Source organism: Pseudophryne corroboree, chromosome 2, assembly GCF_028390025.1.
Source record: "Pseudophryne corroboree isolate aPseCor3 chromosome 2, aPseCor3.hap2, whole genome shotgun sequence".
In the NCBI taxonomy this organism is placed as follows: domain Eukaryota; kingdom Metazoa; phylum Chordata; class Amphibia; order Anura; family Myobatrachidae; genus Pseudophryne; species Pseudophryne corroboree.
In genome coordinates, this window is record NC_086445.1 from 100,825,677 (window position 1) to 100,846,146 (window position 20,470).

General features: G+C 45.6%; 1 protein-coding gene and 1 pseudogene across 4 annotated transcripts in view; one reads left to right on the top strand and one right to left on the bottom strand.

The window, feature by feature from the left end:
* AASDHPPT (aminoadipate-semialdehyde dehydrogenase-phosphopantetheinyl transferase) overlaps positions 1-20,470 on the top strand; it is a 128,005-nt gene that overhangs the window by 106,539 nt on the left and 996 nt on the right. For 3 of the 4 annotated variants that reach the window (XM_063951568.1, XM_063951565.1, XM_063951566.1), the window contains exon 5: positions 433-510. The exons of the other annotated variant lie outside the window; for it this stretch is intronic. In XM_063951568.1, the coding sequence (XP_063807638.1) occupies positions 433-510 (78 nt within the window). The remainder of the gene's footprint in view (positions 1-432; positions 511-20,470) is intronic. 4 annotated transcript variants of the gene reach the window in all.
* On the bottom strand, positions 9,661-9,780 carry LOC135052388 (5S ribosomal RNA; annotated as a pseudogene).

Consider the following 20,470-nt stretch of genomic DNA (forward strand, 5'->3'; position numbering starts at 1 on the left):
TTTGTCAGCCAATGATTCCTAACTGTATTATTTTATATGGGACATTGTGCCTAAATCAGAGTCAATCGCAGCAGCAAATTTGTTAGCAGTTGGGCAAAACCATGTGCACTGCAGGTGGGGCAGATATAACATGTGCAGAGAGATAGATTTGGGTGGGGTGTGTTCAAACTGAAATCTAAATTGCAGTGTAAAAATAAAGCAGCCAGTATTTACCCTGCACAGAAACTATATAACCCACCCAAATCTAACTATCTCTGCACATGTTACATCTGCCTCCCCTGCAGTGCACATGGTTTTGCCCAACTGCTAACAAAGTTCCTGCTGCGATCAACTCTGAATTACTGTAGGCCCATAGTAACATTTTGTTGCAGGGTATGTTGCATATATACTGTTATATTGATGAAATGGGTGGACCTGGCTTGTGTTTTGCAGGAAATGCTCCTGGATAATCAGCATCATGTTGCCGTTGCATTGGGGAGCGCAGGAACCGACAAATCACAACATTCACAGGTAGAAATGCATGTGTATGTGTATATATATATATATATATGTGTGTATATATATATATATATATATATATATATGTATACAGGTTGAGTATCCCTTATCCAAAATGCTTGGGACCAGAAGTATTTTGGATATCGTCTTTTTCTGTATTTTGGAATAATTGCATACCCTAATGAGATATCATGGCGATGGGACCTAAGTCTAAGCACAGAATGCATTTATGTTACATATACACCTTATACACACAGCCTGAAGGTAATTTAATACAATATTTTTAAGAACTTTGTGCATTAAACAAAGTTTGTGTAATTTGAGCCATCAGAAAACAAAGGTTTCACTATCTCACTCAAAAAGTTCTGTATTTCGTAATATTCCATATTTCGTAATATTTGGATATGGGATACTCAACCTGTATGTATGTATGTATGTATGTGTGTGTATGTGTATATATATATATATATATATATATATATATATATATATAGAGAGAGAGATACAGGTAGCAACACACAGGGGAGGTGGGGGATAAAGTGACCAATGGTTTCTTAAATGGATAATAAATGACAATATAAATAGATATATCTAAAAGTAGTAATATACAATTTAATGACACAAATATAAAATTTGGACAGAAAAAAAACTTTAAAAAAAATGGGATAAGAACAGTATACACAATATATAAAATACCAGTTAGAATATATAAAAAGGTTTTTGCTTAACTGTATATGAGGTCACTACCAGGTTGCCCAACGCGTTTGGTCATTCAGACTTCATCAAGGGGTATAGGCAGAATGGGACTAGGCTTCTATTTATACTAGTACTAATCTGATATCAATTGTGACATCACTTCCTGTTACTTTCACATAGTATTACATAGCAGACTATATACTTGTAGATATGATCAATATACATCCTAGTTAGATAATATATAGGTATATAAGGTGGAATAAACCTTTTAAAAACAGGTTTGGAAAATAAAAAATAGATTAAAACACTTTAATAAATGCGCCGGCGGCTCTTCCGCCACACTTCCGGTATCATGTCGCCGCATCACTTCCGCCCCACTTCCGGAATTGAGACTGCGCATGCGCCCGCTGTTTCCATTTACTCTCCTTGTTCATAGAGGCCAGAAGCACTCAGCCGGACTTCTACAAAACAGTTCATTGCGGTGGCCATCTTAGTAGGAATATTCTCTTTAACTTATCCTTGCAGCGGCCATATTTGTGGAGACCGGAGTCCGGGACACTTTTGTTGTTCCTCCATAGTAATTAACATGGGAATAGATACATTTTTAAAAAAGGGGTTAATAAATAGATAATTATATCAATCTAATAATAATCCAGATTATATATCATTATAGATGAATGGAGACCTTAAGTAAAATATATATTTATTAGTGCTTCATATACAGTGAAATGTGCCCGGATCATAATTTAGCAATGGAAATATATAGCTAAAATATAAATTAGTGCTTTGTGCAATTAAAATTATTGTATTTATATATTTATGAATGGTATCCTTACATAGTGAGAATATACACTGCTCAAAAAAATAAAGGGAACACTTAAACAACACAATGTAACTCCAAGTCAATCACACTTCTGTGAAATCAAATTGTCTACTTAGGAAGCAACACTGATTGACAATCAGTTTCACATGCTGTTGTGCAAATGGAATAGACAACAGGTGGGAATTATAGGCAATTAGCAAGACACCCCCAATAAAGGAGTTGTTCTGCAGGTGGTGACCACAGACCACTTCTCAGCTCCTATGCTTTCTGGCTGATGTTTTGGTTACTTTTGAAAGCTGGCGGTGCTTTCACTCTAGTGGTAGCATGAGACGGAGTCTACAACCCACACAAGTGGCTCAGGTAGTGCAGCTCATCCAGGATAGCACATCAATGCGAGCTGTGGCAAGAAGGTTTGCTGTGTCTGTCAGTGTAGTGTCCAGAGCATGGAGGCGCTACCAGGAGACAGGCCAGTACATCAGGAGACGTGAAGGAGGCCGTAGGAGGGCAACAACCCAGCAGCAGGACCGCTACCTCCGCCTTTGTGCAAGGAGGAACAGGAGGAGCACTGCCAGAGCCCTGCAAAATGACCTCCAGCAAGCCACAAATGTGCATGTGTCTACTTAAACGATCAGAAACAGACTCCATGAGGGTGGTATGAGGGCCCGACGTCCACAGGTGGGGGTTGTGCTTACAGCCCAACACCGTGCAGGACGTTTGGCATTTGCCAGAGAACACCAAGATTGGCAGATTCGCCACTGGCGCCCTGTGCTCTTCACAGATGAAAGCAGGTTCTCACTGAGCACATGTGACAGACATGACAAGTCTGGAGACGCCAAGGAGAACGTTCTGCTGCCTGCAACATCCTCCAGCATGACCGGTTTGGCAGTGGGTCAGTAATGGTGTGGGGTGGCATTTCTTTGGGGGGCCGCACAGCCCTCCATGTGCTCGCCAGAGGTATCCTGACTGCCATTAGGTACCGAGATCAGATCCTCAGACCCCTTGTGAGACTATATGCTGGTGCGGTTGGCCCTGGGTTCCTCCTAATGCAAGACAATGCTAGACCTCATGTGGCTGGAGTGTGTCAGCAGTTCCTGCAAGACGAAGGCATTGATGCTATGGACTGGCCCGCCCATTCCCCAGACCTGAATCCAATTGAGCACATCTGGGACATCATGTCTCACTCCATCCACCAACGCCACGTTGCACCACAGACTGTCCAGGAGTTGGCGGATGCTTTAGTCCAGGTCTGGGAGAAGATCCTTCAGGAGACCATCCGCCACCTCATCAGGAGCATGCCCAGACATTGTAGGGAGGTCATACATGCACGTGGAGGCCACACACACTACTGAGCCTCATTTTGACTTGTTTTAAGGACATTACATCAAAGTTGGATCAGCCTGTAGTGTGTTTTTCCACTTTAATTTTGAGTGTGACTCCAAATCCAGATCTCCATGGGTTAATCCATTTGATTTCCATTGATAATTTTTGTGTGATTTTGTTGTCAGCACATTCAACTATGTAAAGAACATAGTATTTAATAAGAATATTTCATTCATTCAGATTTAGGATGTGTTATTTTAGTGTCCCCTTTATTTTTTTGAGCAGTGTGTATATGTATATATATATATATATATATATATATAAGTCATAAAACATTATTCAGCGGGTATGTAGATTCATCACGACTTAATACAGGTTGAACACGATGGGAAATTTTCCTATTTTCAACCTCAATTACTATGTTACTATGTTATACTCCATGGGTTAATACATTTGATTTCCATTGATAATTTCTCCTTCGTCCTAGAGGATGCTGGGGACTCCAAAAGGACCATGGGGTATAGACGGGATCCGCAGGAGACATGGGCACACTATAAGACTTTGGGTGTGAACTGGCTCCTTCCTCTATGCCCCTCCTCCAGACCACAGTTGGGTTCTGTGCCCAGAGGAGACTGGTCACACTGAGTTTCTCTAAAAAGACTTTTTGTTAGCTTTATTATTTTCAGGGAGCACTGCTGGCAACAGGCTCCCTGCTTCGTGGGACTGAGGAGAGAGAAGCAGACCTACTTCTGTGAGACTGATAGGCTCTGCTTCTTAGGCTACTGGACACCATTAGCTCCAGAGGGTCCGATCACTTGGGTCGCCTAGCTGCTCGCTCCCGGAGCCGCGCCGCCGTCCCCCTCACAGAGCCAGAAGATCAAAGACAGGTGAGTAACCGAAACAAAGAAGACATCGGAAGGCGGCAGAAGACTTCAGTCTTCCTGAGGTACCCCGCAGCGGTCGTGCTGCGCGCCATTGCTCCCGCTCACACAGGCACTGCATGGGTGCAGGGTGCAGGGGGGGCGCCCTGGGCTGCAATAAAAACCTCTTTTCTACACTATCTGGCTATTTTAAGATGCCTGGGCATTATTTGTGACCCCCGCCAGTATAATCTCAGCGGGACCGAAGCGCGCCATTTAGGGGGCGGGGCTTCCTCCTCAGCTCTGACCAGCGCCATTTTCTCTCCACAGCTTGCTGCAGAGACGCTGCTCCTGGCCCTTCCACTGCTGTCACAAGTAACAGGATGTTGAAAACAAAGGGGGGGGGGCACTTAATTTTGGTGTTGGTGGTATTATATTACAAGCGCTGATAGGTCTGGGGCATTGTGCTTTTCAGACAGGAGTGGCGCTGGGTGTGTGCTGGCAAACTCCTTCTCTGTCTCTCTGAAAGGCCTTGCTGTGGGTCTGTCCCCTTTAGCCCAGTGTGTTTGGGGGTGTCGGTACGTGTGTGTCGACATGGCAGAAACTGAATGCTCTTCCCAGGAGGAGGTTAGTGTGAGAGCCAAGCAGAATGAAGGTGTGACTCTGTCGTCACCACCGACTGCTGATTGGGTTGACATGTGGAATGTGTTGAATACCAGTCTGAGTCTCAGAACCAAGCATGGAGGCAATCCATGGGAGACGTGGTGCCACACACTCAGGCCCCCTCGGGGTCCCAAAAACGTTCATTTACCCAGGTGACTCCAGTGTCGACTATAATGATAAAAAGTTGCATGCTAAGGTGGCTAAAAGTATTCAGTACATGATTGTGGCTATAAAAGACGTGTTGCATATTACGGAAGACCCCGCTGTCCCTGAGACAAGGGTCTGTATGTATAAGGGCAAGAAACCGGAGGTAACGTTTCCTCCCTCTCATGAACTGAATGCCCTTTTTGAAAAAGCCTGGGAAACGCCAGACAAAAGGTGGCACATTCCCAGGAGAATTGCTATGGCATACCCATTTCCTTCTCAGGATAGGGTTGGGTGGGAGGCAGCACCCACGGTAGACAAAGCTCTAGCGCGTTTGTCCAAGAAAGTCTCCTGAAATGGCGACCCTTAAAGATCCTGCTGATCGGAGGCAGGAAGCTACCTTGAAATCTATTTATGTCACGGCAGGTACTCTGCTCAGGCCGGCTGTGGCTTCGGCGTGGGTGAGTAACGCGATTGAAAAGTGGGCAGATAACTTGTCATCGGATATAGACACCCTGGATCGGGATAGCGTGCTTTTGACACTGGGTCATATCAGGGACGCTGCAGTCTATCTAAAAGAGACGGCGAGAGATATTGGCCTTTTGGGATCAAGGGCCAATGCCATGGCAGTCTCGGCTAGAAGGGCGTTGTGGACTCATCAGTGGAATGGTGATGCTGATTCTAAGAAGGCTATGGAGGCTCTCCCCTACAAGGGTGGAGTTTTGTTTGGTGAAGGCCTCGCGGACCTGGTTTCTACAGCTACTGCGGGTAAGTCCTCTTTTCTGCCTTTTGTTCCTCCACAGCAAAAGAAAACGCCCCATATCAGATGCTGTCCTTTCGGTCACAGAAATTCCATAAAGGACGTGGGTCATCTTTCCTTGCGGCAAGAGGTAAAGGTAGAGGAAAAAGATCGCCGGCTGTGGCAGGCTCCCAGGAGCAGAAGTCCTCCCTGGCTTCTACCAAATCCACCGCATGACGCTGGGGCTCCCCTGCGGGAGTCCGCACCGGTCGGAGCGCGTCTTCAACTCTTCAGTCAGGTCTGGGTTCTCTCGGGCATGGATCCTTGGGTGCTGGAAATTGTGACCCAAGGATACAAGCTGGAGTTTCAAGACGTGCCTCCACGCCAATTTGTCAAATCGCTCTTGCCAGCTTCTCTTCCGGAAAGAGAGGTAGTGTGTACGGCGATACAAAAGCTGTGTCAGCAGTGAGTCATTGTCGAAGTTCCCCCGTCACAGAGGGATGAAGGGTTCTATTCAAGCCTGTTCGTGGTCCCGAAGCCAGATGGCTCGGTCAGACCGATTCTGAATTTAAAATCCCTCAATGTGTATTTGAAAAGTTTCAAATTCAAGATGGAATTTCTCCAAGCGGTGATCTCCAGTCTGGAGGGGGGGGATTTTATGGTGTCAGTCGACATAAAGGATGCTTACCTACATGTCCCCATTTATCCTCCTCATCAGGCGTATCTGAGGTTCGATGTTCAGGATTGTCATTACCAATTTCAGACGTTGCCGTTTGGTCTTTCCACGGCCCCGAGGATTTTCACAAAGGTAATGGCGGAAATGATGGTGCTCCTGCGCAAGCAAGGGGTCACAATTATCCCGTACTTAGACGATCTCCTGATAAAGGCGAGATCACAGGAGCTGTTACTAAAAAACGTTGCGCTCTCACTGCGGGTGCTGCAGCAGCATGGCTGGCTCCTGAATTTGCCAAAGTCACAGTTGATTCCGACAACTCGGTTGTCGTTTTTGGGCATGATTCTGGACACGGAACTGCAGAGGATTTTTCTTCCGTTGGAAAAAGCTCAGGAAATCCGGGACATGGTCAAGGAACTTCTGAAACCGCCAAGAGTGTCGATTCATCAATGCACTCGGGTGCTGGGGAAAATGGTGGCGGCCATTCCGTTTGGCAGGTTCCATGCAAGAACGTTTCAGTGGGACCTACTGGACAAGTGATCAGGGTCTCATCTGCAGATGCACCGGAAAATAACTCTGTCCCCCAGGACCAGGGCTTCTCTCCTGTGGTGGCTCCAAAGTGCTCACCTTCTAGAGGGTCGCAGGTTCGGCATCCAAGATTGGGTTCTGGTGACCACGGACGCGAGTCTCCGAGGCTGGGGTGCAGTCACACAGGGAAAAAATTTCCAGGGAAAATGGTCAAGCCAGGAAGCTTGTCTGCACATAAACATTCTGGAATTAAGGGCCATCTACAACGGCCTGCTACAAGCGGAACATCTTCTTCGCGACCGGCCCGTCCTGATTAAGTCGGACAACAGAACAGCCGTGGCGCACCTAAACGGCCAGGGCGGAACAAAGAGCAGAGCGGCGATGGCGGAGGCCACCAAGATCCTTCGCTGGGCAGAAAAACATGCAAGCGCCCTGTCAGCGGTCTTCATTCCAGGCGTGGACAACTGGGAAGCAGACTTCCTCAGCAGACACGATCTCCACCCAGGAGAGTGGGGTCATCATCAAGAGGTCTTTGCAGAAGTGACAAGTCGTTGGGGAATTCCTCAAATATACATGATGGCGTCTCGCCTCAACAAGAAGCTTCGGACATATTGTTCCAGGTCGAGGGACCCTCAAGCAGTAGCAGTGGACGCTCTGGTGACACCGTGGGTGTTTCAGTCGGTCTATGTGTTCCCTCCACTTCCACTCATCCCAAAGGTTATAAGGATTGTGAGAAGAGCAAGGGTTCAGGTGATACTCGTTGTTCCATGGTATCCGGATCTTCAGGAATTACTCACAGGAGATCCTTGGCCTCTTCCTCTAAGAGAGGATCTGTTACAGCAAGGACCGTGCGTGTTCCAGGACTTACCGCGGTTGCTTTTGACGGCATGGCGGTTGAACGCCAAATCCTAGCTAGGAAGGGTATTCCCGGGGAAGTTATCCCAACCCTACTTAAGGCTAGAAAGGAGGTAACGGCGAAGCATTATCACCATATCGGGAGAAAATATGTGTCTTGGTGTGAATCCAAGAAGGCTCCTACGGAAGAGTTTCACCTGGGGCGGTTTCTCCATTTTTTGCAAGCAGGTGTGGATGCGGGCCTGAAGTTAGGCTCCATTAAAGTGCAGGTTTTGGCCTTATCAATTTTCTTTCAAAGGGAATTGGCCTCGCTTCCTGAAGTTCAGACGTTTGTGAAAGGCGTGCTACACATACAACCTCCATTTGTGGCCCCAGTGGCTCAGTGGGACCTTAACGGGGTGTTACAGTTCCTTACGTCACATTGGTTTGAACCTTTACAAACGGTTGAGTTGAAATTTCTCACTTGGAAAGTGGTCATGCTATAGGCCTTGGCGTCCGCAAGGCTGGTGTCCGAATTGGCGGCTTTGTCTTACAAAAGCCCCTATCTAATCTTCCATGAGGATAGAGTGGAGTTGAGAACTCGTCAACGTTTTCTACCGAAGGTGGTTTCTTCATTTCATATGAACCAACCTATTGTGGTGCCTGTGGCTACTGAAGCCTTGGCTGATTCAAAGCATCTTGATGTGGTCAGAGCTTTGAAAATTTATGTAGCCAGAATGGCTCGGGTGAGAAAAACAGAGGCGCTGTTTGTCCTATATGCGGCCAACAAGGTTGGCGCTCCTGCTTCTAAGCAGACTATTGCGCGCTGGATCTGTAATACGATTTAGCAGGCTCATTCTATGGCTGCATTGCCATTACCTAAATCGGTGAAAGCCCATTCCACTAGGAAGGTGGGCTCATCTTGGGCGGCTGCCCGAGGCGTCTCGGCATTACAGCTTTGCCGAGCAGCTACTTGGTTGGAGTCTAAAACTTTTGCAAAGTTCTACAAGTTTGATACCCTGGCTGATGAGGACCTCATGTTTGCTCAGATGGTGCTGCAGAGTCATCCGCATTCTCCCGCCCGGTTTGGAGCTTTGGTATAAACCCCATGGTCCTTTTGGAGTCCCCAGCATCCTCTAGGACGAAGGAGAAAATAGGATTTTAATACCTACCGGTAAATCCTTTTCACTTAGTCCGTAGAGGATGCTGGGCGCCCGTCCCAGTGCGGACTTTATCTGCAGTATTTGTATATAGTTATTTCTTAAGTTACACAAAGGTTGTGTTTGGTAAGGGTCAGGCTGTTGCTGATCTGTTTTTTGTTCACACTGTTAACTGGGTTTCATTAATTGCCATGTTGTACGGTGTGGTGTGGTGTGGTGTGAGCTGGTATGTATCTCACCCTTAGTTTAACAAAATCCTTTTCCTCAAAATGTTCGTCTCTGGGCACAGTTCCTATAACTGGGGTCTGGAGGAGGGGAATAGAGGGAGGAGCCAGTTCACACCCATTCAAAGTCTTATAGTGTGCCCATGTCTCCTGCGGATCCCGTCTATACCCCATGGTCCTTTTGGAGTCCCCAGCATCCTCTACGGACTAAGAGAAAAGGATTTACCGGTAGGTATTAAAATCCTATTTTTTGTGTGATTTTGTTGTCAGCACATTCAACTATGTAAAGAACGAAGTATTTAATAAGAATATTTCATTAATTCAGATCTAGGATGTGTTATTTTAGTGTTCCCTTTATTTATTTGAGCAGTGTATTAAATTATAGGTGATGAAATTTTTTTAAGAGGTGCAGAATGGGTGAAATGCTAAAAAAAAGTGTACAGAATTGATATTTAGGTGATATTATTGACACACTCATGTAGGCTTTTAATGCAAGTTTAGTTACAGTACCTGATCTTCCCAGGTGGTCTCCCTAGTCTGGTACTGATCAGGCCCGACACTGCTTCGCTTCCAATCTCGGGCGAGATTGGGCATTTCCAGTGTGGTTTGACTGTAATGATTACTTACCATACATGTGTCAAAATACTAGCGTGACTAAATAGGTGACTAAAATTGTACAGTGATTATCATAAAAATCAGAGAGATTGATAGGTGACAGGAGAAGAGAAACGGGGGGGGGGGGGGGGGAGAGGAGAGGGGAGGGGAGGGAGGTAGTAGGGGGGGGGAATAAGGGAGGTAAACTAGGTGGGGATCCATCCGCGAGATCATGATGGCATTGTTACTTCACAGAAACGGAGCGATTTTGTAGTATTCATTGAATCCCTTCGGGTGTAATGTTTGCAGTTGATATATCCAATACATTTCTCTACGTGAAAGTTTGTTAGCCAGGTCGCCGCCTCTCTCTCCGAGTTCAATTGCTTTAAAAGTCAATGCCTCCGGATTGGAATTGTGTGCTATATTAAAATATTTGGATACTGCATGGTTCTCAATCTTGTTCTTGATATTACGGACATGTTCTTGTATCCTCATTTCTCTAACGCCCTTGAGGATGCTGGGACTCCGTAAGGACCATGGGGAATAGACGGGCTCTGCAGGAGATAGGGCACTTTAAGAAAGCTTTGGATTCTAGGTGTGCACTGGCTCCTCCCTCTATGCCCCTCCGCCAGACCTCAGTTTTACACTGTGCCCAGAGAGAAATAGGTGCACTGCAGGGAGCTCCCCTGAGTTCTCTGCCTAGAAAGCATTTTTGTTTGGATTTTTTCTATATTTTTACAGGGAGCACTGCTGGCAACAGGCTCCCTGCATCGAGGGACTGAGGAGAGAGGGTCAGACCTTCTTAAATGATAGCTCTGCTTCCTCGGCTACTGGACACCATTAGCTCCAGAGGGGGTGAACACAGGTTCGTCCTGGGCGTTCACTTCCAGAGCCTCGCCGCCGTTCTCCTCACAGAGCCAGAAGAAACGAAGTCAGAAGACGTCTCAGGCGGCAGAAGCCTTCAGAGCTTCACTGAGGTAACGCACAGCACTGCAGCTGTGCGTCATTGCTCCCATACACCTCACACAGTCCGGTCACTGTAAGGGTGCAGGGCGCAGGGGGGGCGCCCTGGGCAGCGATATAACACCTCTCTTATGGCAAAAGACAATATACATGTACAGGTGGGCACTGTACATGTATATAAAAGAGCCCCTGCCATTTTTTAATAACTTTGAGCGGGACAGAAGCCCGCCGCCGAGGGGGCGGTGCTTCTCCCTCAGCACTCACCAGCGCCATTTTCTCTCCACAGCACCGCTGAGAGGAAGCTCCCCGGACTCTCCCCTGCTTTACACACGGTGAAAGGGGGTTTGAAGGAGAGGAGGGGGGGGGGGCATAATTGGTGTTTTATTACTACTCAGCGCTTCTGGAAAAGGGCATTCTGTGTTTTTTTTCCAGGGGTATAGCGCTGGGGTGTGTGCTGGCATACTCTCTCTCTGTCTCTCCAAAGGGCCTTAAAGGGGATACTGTCTTCAAAAAAGAATTTCCCTGTGTGTGTGAAGTGTGTCGGTACACGTGTGTCGACATGTTTGACAAGGAAGGCTCGCTTAATGTGGAGGGGGAGTGCTTGAATGTCATCGCCGTCGGCAACGCCGACACCGGAATGGGTGGATATGCTGAATGTCTTAAATGCAAATGTAAATCTATTGCATAAAAGGTTAGACAAGGCTGAAGCTAGGGATCAGTCAGGTAGCCAGACCATGCCTGTCCCTGTGGCGCCAGGACCTTCGGGGTCTCAGAAGCGCACCATATCCCAGATCGATGACACAGATACCGACACGGATGCTGACTCTAGTGTCGACTATGAAGATGCAAAATTACAGCCGAGGGTGGCAAAAGGTATTCGGTACATGATTATTGCCATTAAAGAGGTTTTGCATATTACTGAGGAACCCCCTGTCCCTGACACGAGGGTACACATGTATAAAGGGAAAAAGCCTGAGGTCACCTTTCCGTCCTCATTTGAGCTGAGCGGATTGTGCGAAAAGGCTTGGGAATCTCCAGATAGGAGACCACAAGTTCCCAAAAGGATTCTTATGGCGTATCCTTTTCCACAAATGGATAGGATACGATGGGAATCTTCGCCTAAAGTAGACAAGGCGCTGACACGCTTATCCAAAAGGTGGCACTGCCTTCTCAGGATACGGCTTCCCTCAAGGATCCTGCTGATCGCAGGCAGGAAATTACCATGAAGCACATTTACACTCATTCAGGTATTATTGTTAGACCGGCTATGGCGTCGGCCTGGGTTTGTAGTGCTGTTGTGGCATGGGCAGATTCCTTATCTATGGAGATTGACACCTTAGATAGGGATGCCATTTTAATGACCATAGAGCATATCAGAGATGCTGCCTTGTATATGAGAGATGCTCAAAGAGACATTTGTTTATTAAGCTCCAGAATAAACGCTACAGTATGTCTATTTCTGCTAGGCGGCTCTTGTGGACCCGACAGTGGACGGGAGACGCCGAATCAAAGCGGCATATGGAGTCCTTGCCTTACAAAGGGGAGGAGTTGTTTGGAGACGGCCTCTCGGACCTTGTCTCTACTGCTACGGCTGGTAAGTCGAATTTCTTACCTTATGTCCCCCCGCAGCATACAAAAAAGGCACCTCATTATCAAATGCAGTCCTTTCGTTCCAATAAGAGCAAGAAGGTACGGGGATTGTCCTTTGTTGCCAGAGGAAAAGGCAAGGGAAAAAAGCTGCACACAGCTAGTTCCCAGGAGCAGAAGTCCTCCCCTGCATCTGCAAAGTCCACCGCATGATGCTGGGGCTTCCCAGGGGGAGGCAGAACTAGTGGGGGCTCGTCTTCGGTTTTTCAGCCACGTCTGGGTTCACTCGCAGGTGGATCCCTGGGCATTAGAGATTGTTTCTCAGGGATACAGGCTGGAATTCGAAGACTTGCCTCCTCGCCGGTTTTTCAAATCGGCTCTGCCGGCTTCCCCGTCAGAGAGGGAGCTAGTGTTGGCAGCAATCCAAATATTGTATATTCAACAGGTGATTGTCACAGTTCCTCATCTCCAGCAAGGCGAGGGATATTACTCAACCCTGTTTGTGGTCCCGAAACCAGACGGTTCGGTCAGACCCATTTTAAACCTAAAATCCCTGAACCTGTACTTGAAGAGGTTCAAGTTCAAAATGGAATCGCTCAGGGCGGTCATCGCCAGCCTGGAGGGGGGGGGGGATTGGATGGTGTCCCTGGACATAAAGGATGCTTACCTTCATGTTCCGATATTCCCCCCTCACCAGGCGTTCCTGAGATTTGCAGTGCAGGACTGTCACTACCAATTTCAGACGTTGCCGTTTGGGCTTTCCACGGCCCCGAGAATTTTCACCAAGGTAATGGCGGAAATGATGGTGCTCCTGCGCAGGCAGGGTGTCACAATTATCCCATACTTGGACGATCTCCTCATAAAGGCAAGATCTCGGGAGAAGTTGCTGGACAGAGTGTCTCTGTCCATGAAGACGTTGCAGTTACACGGCTGGATTCTCAATATACCGAAGTCCCAGCTAGTCCCTACAACGCGTCTGACCTTTTTGGGCCTGATTCTAGACACAGACCAGAAAAAGGTTTTTCTTCCGATCGAAAAGGTTCAGGAGCTCATAGTCCTGGTCAGGAACCTATTAAAGCCAAAAAAGGTTTCAGTGCATCATTGCACACGGGTTCTGGGGAAGATGGTGGCTTCATACGAGGCCATCCCCTTCGGCAGGTTTCATGCGAGGACTTTTCATTGGGACCTCTTGGACAAGTGCTCCGGGTCCCATTTACAAATGCATCAAAGGATCACCCTGTCTCCCAGGACCAGGGTATCTCTCCTGTGGTGGCTGCACAGTGCTCACCTACTAGAGGGTCGCAGGTTCGGCATTCAGGACTGGGTCCTGGTGACCACGGACGCAAGCCTCCGAGGCTGGGGAGCAGTCACACTGGGAAGAAATTTCCAAGGTCTCTGGTCAAATCTAGAGACTTGTCTCCACATCAACGTCCTGGAGTTGAGGGCCATATACAACGCCCTGCGTCAAGCGGAGGAATTGCTTCGGGGAAAACCGGTTCTGATTCAGTCAGACGATGTCACAGCAGGGGCTCATATAAACCGCCAAGGCGGAACAAGGAGCAGAGTGGCCATGGCAGAAGCGACCAGGATTCTACGCTGGGCGGAAGGCCATGTAAGCGCACTATCAGCAGTGTTCATCCCGGGGGTGGACAACTGGGAGGCGGACTTCCTCAGCAGGCACGACCTGCATCCGGGAGAGTGGGGACTTCATCAAGAAGTCTTCACACAGATCACGGGTCGGTGGGGACTGCCTCAAATAGACATGATGGCATCCCGTCTCAACAAAAAGCTAAAGCGGTATTGCGCCAGGTCAAGGGACCCTCAGGCGGTAGCGGTAGACGCTCTGGTGACACCTTGGGTGTTCAGATCGGTCTATGTGTTTCCTCCTCTTCCTCTCATACCCAAGGTGTTGAGAATAATAAGAATAAGCAGGGTCAGAACAATCCTCATTGTTCCAGATTGGCCACGGAGGACTTGGTATCCGGAGCTGCAAGAGTTGCTCACAGAAGATCCGTGGCCTCTTCCTCTAAGGCAGGACCTGCTGCAGCAGGGGCCCTGTCTGTTCCAAGACTTACCTCGGCTGCGTTTGACGGCATGGCGGTTGAACGCCGGATCCTAGCGGAAAAAGGGATTCCGGAGGAGGTCATTCCTACCCTGATCAAGGCTAGGAAAGATGTGACGTTGAAACATTATCGCCGTATATGGCGAAAATATGTTTCTTGGTGTGAGGCCAGAGCTGCTCCTACGGAGGAGTTCCATTTGGGCCGTCTACTTCACTTCCTTCAAACAGGAGTGAATTTGGGCCTAAAATTAGGGTCCATAAAGGTCCAAATTTCGGCCTTATCCATATTCTTTCAAAGAGATTTGGCCTCTTTTCCTGAAGTACAGACTTTTGTGAAGGGAGTGCTGCATATTCAGCCTCCCTTTGTACCTCCGGTGGCTCCTTGGGATCTTAACGTGGTGTTACGTTTCATCAAGTCACCTTGGTTTGAACCACTCAAAACAGTGGAGTTGAAATACCTCACGTGGAAAGTGGTCATGTTTTTGGCATTAGCTTCGGCAAGGCGTGTTTCAGAATTGGCGGCTTTATCACATAAAAGCCCATACTTGGTTTTTCACGTGGATAGGGCAGAGTTGAGGACTCGTCCTCAATTTCTGCCAAAAGTGGTCTCATCTTTTCATGTGAACCAACCTATTGTTGTGCCTGTGGCTCTACGGGACTTGGAGGATTCCGAGTCCTTGGATGTGGTCAGGGCTTTGAAGATTTATGTGACCAGAACAGCTAGGATCAGGAAGACTGAAGCTCTGTTTGTTCTGTATGCGGCCAACAAGGTTGGCGCTCCTGCTTCAAAGCAGACTATTGCTCGCTGGATCTGTAACACGATTCAGCAGGCGCATTCTACGGCAGGATTACCATTGCCTAAATCGGTTAAGGCCCATTCCACTAGGAAGGTGGGCTCTTCTTGGGCGGCTGCCCGAGGGGTCTCGGCATTACAGTTGTGCCGAGCAGCTACTTGGTCGGGGTCAAACACCTTTGCAAAGTTCTATAAGTTTGATACCCTGGCTGAGGAGGACCTCCTGTTTGCTCAATCGGTGCTGCAGAGTCATCCGCACTCTCCCGCCCGTTTGGGAGCTTTGGTATAATCCCCATGGTCCTTACGGAGTCCCAGCATCCTCAAGGACGTTAGAGAAAATAAGATTTTACTTACCGGTAAATCTATTTCTCGTAGTCCGTAGAGGATGCTGGGCGCCCGTCCCATGTGCGGACTTCTTCTGCAAGACTTGTTTATAGTTATTGCTTACATAAGGGTTATGTTATAGTTTATCAGTTGACCCGAGGCTATGTTGTTGTTCATACTGTTAACTGGGTAGTTTATCACAAGTTATACGGTGTGATTGGTGTGGCTGGTATGGATCTCGCCCTTAGGTTTACAAAAATCCTTCCTCGTACTGTCCATCTCCTCTGGGCACAGTTTCCCTAACTGAGGTCTGGAGGAGGGGCATAGAGGGAGGAGCCAGTGCACACCCAGAATCCAAAGCTTTCTTAAAGTGCCCTATCTCCTGCGGAGCCCGTCTATTCCCCATGGTCCTTACGGAGTCCCAGCATCCCTCTACGGACTGCGAGAAATAGATTTACCGGTAAGTAAAATCTTATTTTTAAGTGGTCTTTTTATTTTTCCCACATATTGTTTTCCGCAATCACATTCTAATAAATAGATCACTGATTGGGTATTGCAGTTTATGAAGTCTTTTATTTTGTACTCCTCCTTTTTCTCTGTGTCCGTAAATGTTTTCCTCACTGGGTGTAGATACCTACAGATGTTACATCGACCACATTTAAAAGCTCCAGTACATTTTGGTATTCGTCAATCCTCTTCAAATTCCTTGCGTAGCATACTCGGGGCTTATATATCCTTAAGATTTTTTGATTTCCTAAAGATAATCTCAGGACGGGGGGGCAAGATTTCTTTAAGGACAGGGTCCGTTAATAGGATTCCCCAGTGGTTACTAAGTGAGTCTCTGATGGATTTCTCATGAAGGTTATACGTTGTAATGAATGATACGGAATCTTTCTTGGTTTCTTTAGTCTTGTATTCTAGCAGCGTTGATCTCTCTAGTGCCTTCGCTTTCGTGACTGCTTCTTCCAAGATGTTGACTGGGTATTCTTTATCCTTAAATCCCGTTTTTGTATTTCTCTATTTGGGCCTCACATTCTTCCGAATTGCTGCAATTTCTCTTTATTCTGTTGAATTGGGAAAAGGGGATGTTATTTTTCCATTTCTTCAAGTGGTTACTTTTATAGTGCAGGTAACTGTTCGTATCGACTTGTTTAATGAAGTTCTTGGTTTTGATTTTGCCATCCACCCCCATTAAAACCAGATCGAGGAATTCAATCGACTCTTTGTTAATCTTAGATGTGAAGACGAGGTTCATCTCGTTATTACTCAAGAATTCCAGGAACTTATAAAAACATTCTTCTGTGCCATCCCAAATAATTAAAATGTCATCTATGTAACGACGATAAAAAATGATATGGCTCTTAAAATCGTGGTTACCATAGATAAAACTCTTCTCCCAACTGCCCATAAATAGATTTGCAAAACTTGGTGCGAAAATCGTACCCATTGCAGTCCCACATCGTTGTAGATAAAAATGGTCTAAAAATTTTAAATAATTGTGCTGAAGAATAAAATACATAATATCGCAAATAAAATCTTTATGGATATCTGTTAGGGATCATTTTCCATGAATTCTCTACACGCTGTAACACCTTTTTCATGTTCAATACAGGTGTATAACGATTGAACGTCTATTGTTGCCCACCAATAGGTGTCTTTCCATTCAAGATCTTTCAGGGAGTTCAATACAGCGGTGGTGTCCTTTAAGTATGATGGTAGTTCTCTAACATACGTTTTCAAGAAGACATCAGCGTATTCTGATAAATTTTAAGTGAATGAATCAATACCTGCCACAATAGGTCTTCCTGGCGGGTTTGACAGGTTTTTGTGAATTTTAGGCAGGAAATAGAAGATAGGGGTAGTGGGGACTGATTTCATTAAATATTGAAATTCTCCCTTTGTGATGATGTCTGTGCGTAAACCGTGTAATAAAAGTGTTCTTAATTCTCCAACAAAGACATCTTTGGGGTCACCAGACAATTTAGTATAAGAAACATCATCTCCCATTAATCGTAGTGCTTCATTGGTGTATTTCTCACGGTCCATGATAACCAGACCCCTCCCTTTATCAGCTTGTTTTATAACAATTCCTCTATTCTTTTGTAACTTCTTTAGAGCCTCACTTTCTCGATTCGTAATGTTCTTCTCCTTGATCTTTTCCATATTGGTTTCACACAAATCTTTTTTCACCAGTTCATAAAAAATATTTGGATGGCTCCCTTTGATTCCAATGGCTAAAATTTAGAGGTCGGTTTAAGACCTGATTTTGATTGGTTTTCATAATTACTAATAACAGCGTCTTCTTTCCTTAAAAAGTGTCTTTTCTAAGTTAACTTCCTAATAAATTTGTTTAAGTCGATGAAAGTTTCAAACTTGTTAAAACCTCCCGTGGGTGCAAATGTGAGGCCTTTATTGAGTAAGGATATTTCCGGTTTTGACAGGGTATGTTGTGAAAAATGAAAGATTCCTTTCTCTTTTATATCCATCACTGCAATGTTCTTTTTTTGGTCTCTCTCCCTCCTACTGCCCCGTTTTCCTCTTCTTCTATATATCTTCTTTTGAGAGGCAATGCAAGGCGGACATCTTCCTTCAGGGAATTTCGTGTAGCTTCCTTGGGTCTCGTTCCTGTTCTTTGGGATAAAAAAGTCTGATCACTGTTAGTTTATTCTTTGTAGTGCTGTGAATCTGTTCTGCGTCCTTTGGAGATGGTGTGTTCGTGTTTGAATTCCATATTGGTTTTCCTTTCACTGGTAAAGTCCTCCAATATTGTCTATCTGTTCGATTTACTTGTTGATTCATGGTTCCAAACCTGCTCCAATTTTTTATTTTTCCTTGTTCGTAGTCTGTTTTGTCCCTCAGAAACGTCTTTTCTTTATTTTTAGTAACCTCTTCCACAATATGTTCCATTTTTTTGTTCAGAACCTTCTCATTGATTTTATAATCCTCTTTATCTTTAAAAGGTTCAAGTTCCGTTTCTTTACACTTGATATTCTTCTCTAGTTCTAAGAGGGAGTTCTTCTTCTCCTCAATCAAGAGTTTCATTAGATCAATGGAACAATTGTGTAATGTTCTATCCCACTTTTCAAAAAAGGCTGCATCGAGATTGCCAAATGTAGGTTGTTTTAGGAGTCTAAGCCCCCTAGGAATTCTATCAACCGAAATATAATGCTCTAGGCCCTTAATGTCCCACCATGTTTTCACTTCTTTAGTGAGGAGTCTTTCTATGCCCCAAAACAATTCGTCTAAATCACATGGTGGGGAGGGTTCACTAGGTTGCTATTTTTCATTAAAGATTTTTTGGCACCAATTCTGTCTTTTGGTTGCCCGATCCGAGTTCCTCAACATTCTAAAAACGTTGTAATACACCAGGCAGCAGTAAAAATTATTACCGATGAAATTTAGATAGAAAGAAAATACTGCGCCACTTGTGTTTAGTACCAACGATTAGAGGTCTTAGGTATATAATATAGTATACAAACAGTAATGACACTCCCTGAAATCTATAGGGTGTCTGCTGACCCCCAAAAAACAGGGATGGTGGTTCCCTGTAACATGAATTTAGCAACACACAGGGGAGGAGGGGGATAAAGCGAACAATGGTGTCTTAAATGAATAAAAAATGACAATATAAATAGATATATCTAAAAATAGTAATATACAATTTAATGACAGAAAAAAACTTTTAAAAAAAATGGTATAAGAACAGTATACACAATATATAAAATACCAGTTAGAATATATAAAAAGGTTTTTGCTTAACTGGATATGAGGTCACTACCAGGTTGCCCAACGCGTTTCGCCATTCGGACTTCATCAAGGGGTATAGGCAGAATGGGACTAGGCTTCTATTTATACTATATATATATATATATATATAATATAATATAATAAAATATCATCCCTGGCTGTGGTCTCAATCAAGTCATTTAAAGAACATTTTGAGAACAATTATTGGGAAACTCACCTTCTGAATTATTTATGGACTTTATTATGGACGATCATTCATAACAATTCAGCGCCCTCTGGTTTTCATTTTGTCTACATTCTTTTGTTCCCGCTAACAGGGGTTCTATTGTGAGGTGTGGCTACTTGAAGCGTGTGATAAGGGTTGTTGTTGTTATATATATATATATATATATATATATATATATATATATCTCTACTATAATGTGCTTTTAATAAATTCTGTAACACCACATCCTAGAAGGACATCAGCACCTCTTTCAAACAACTATAATACAGTATTTTGCCCCTTCTGAACAGCTGTACGTATGCTCTGCGAAACTCTGTTGAAAATATTTGGCAGTGTAGAGGCATAAGGAGACACAAAGGCCTGATTCAGTTCCCATTGTAGTTGCTGTGCAGGCAGCAAAGTACTGATATTTTGTACATGCGCCGTACCCGTACTGCGATGTACAGATGTGTCCTCATACTTCTTTGCTGCAGCCGCGACAGACAGCCCCTCTTTTCATGCCATGTCGCATGAGAATCTTCTAGCGTCAGGTGTCTCTTTTTTTGCTTAAAATGCATCTTAGTTGCAACGCAGTGCGACAAGGATGCACGAGAAGACTGCGCTGATTAATTGATAAGCGTCATTTGTATATCTGTGTGCGACTAATGCTGGGTACACACTGACCGATATATCGGTTGTTCTATTGAATGGCCGATATATATCACTGACCCGTCGGCCAGTGTGTACCAACGATATGTCTGTGAACGCCGTCGTTCAAAGACATATTGCTTCGGCCCTGCAGCACAGCCGACGGCCAATATATCTAACGATATATTGGCGCATCGTGCTGTGTGTCCGGACGGCCAGCCGACCGCCTGTAAACTCGCTGCAGACGCCGGCAGTGATTGACAGCACAACTGGGCGGGCACATATAAATGCCAGCATAGTTCGTGACGTCAGTCCCGACGGATCGGGCAATGTGTATACACAACACACTGCCCGGTCCGTCTGTAGATATATCTGCAGATCAATT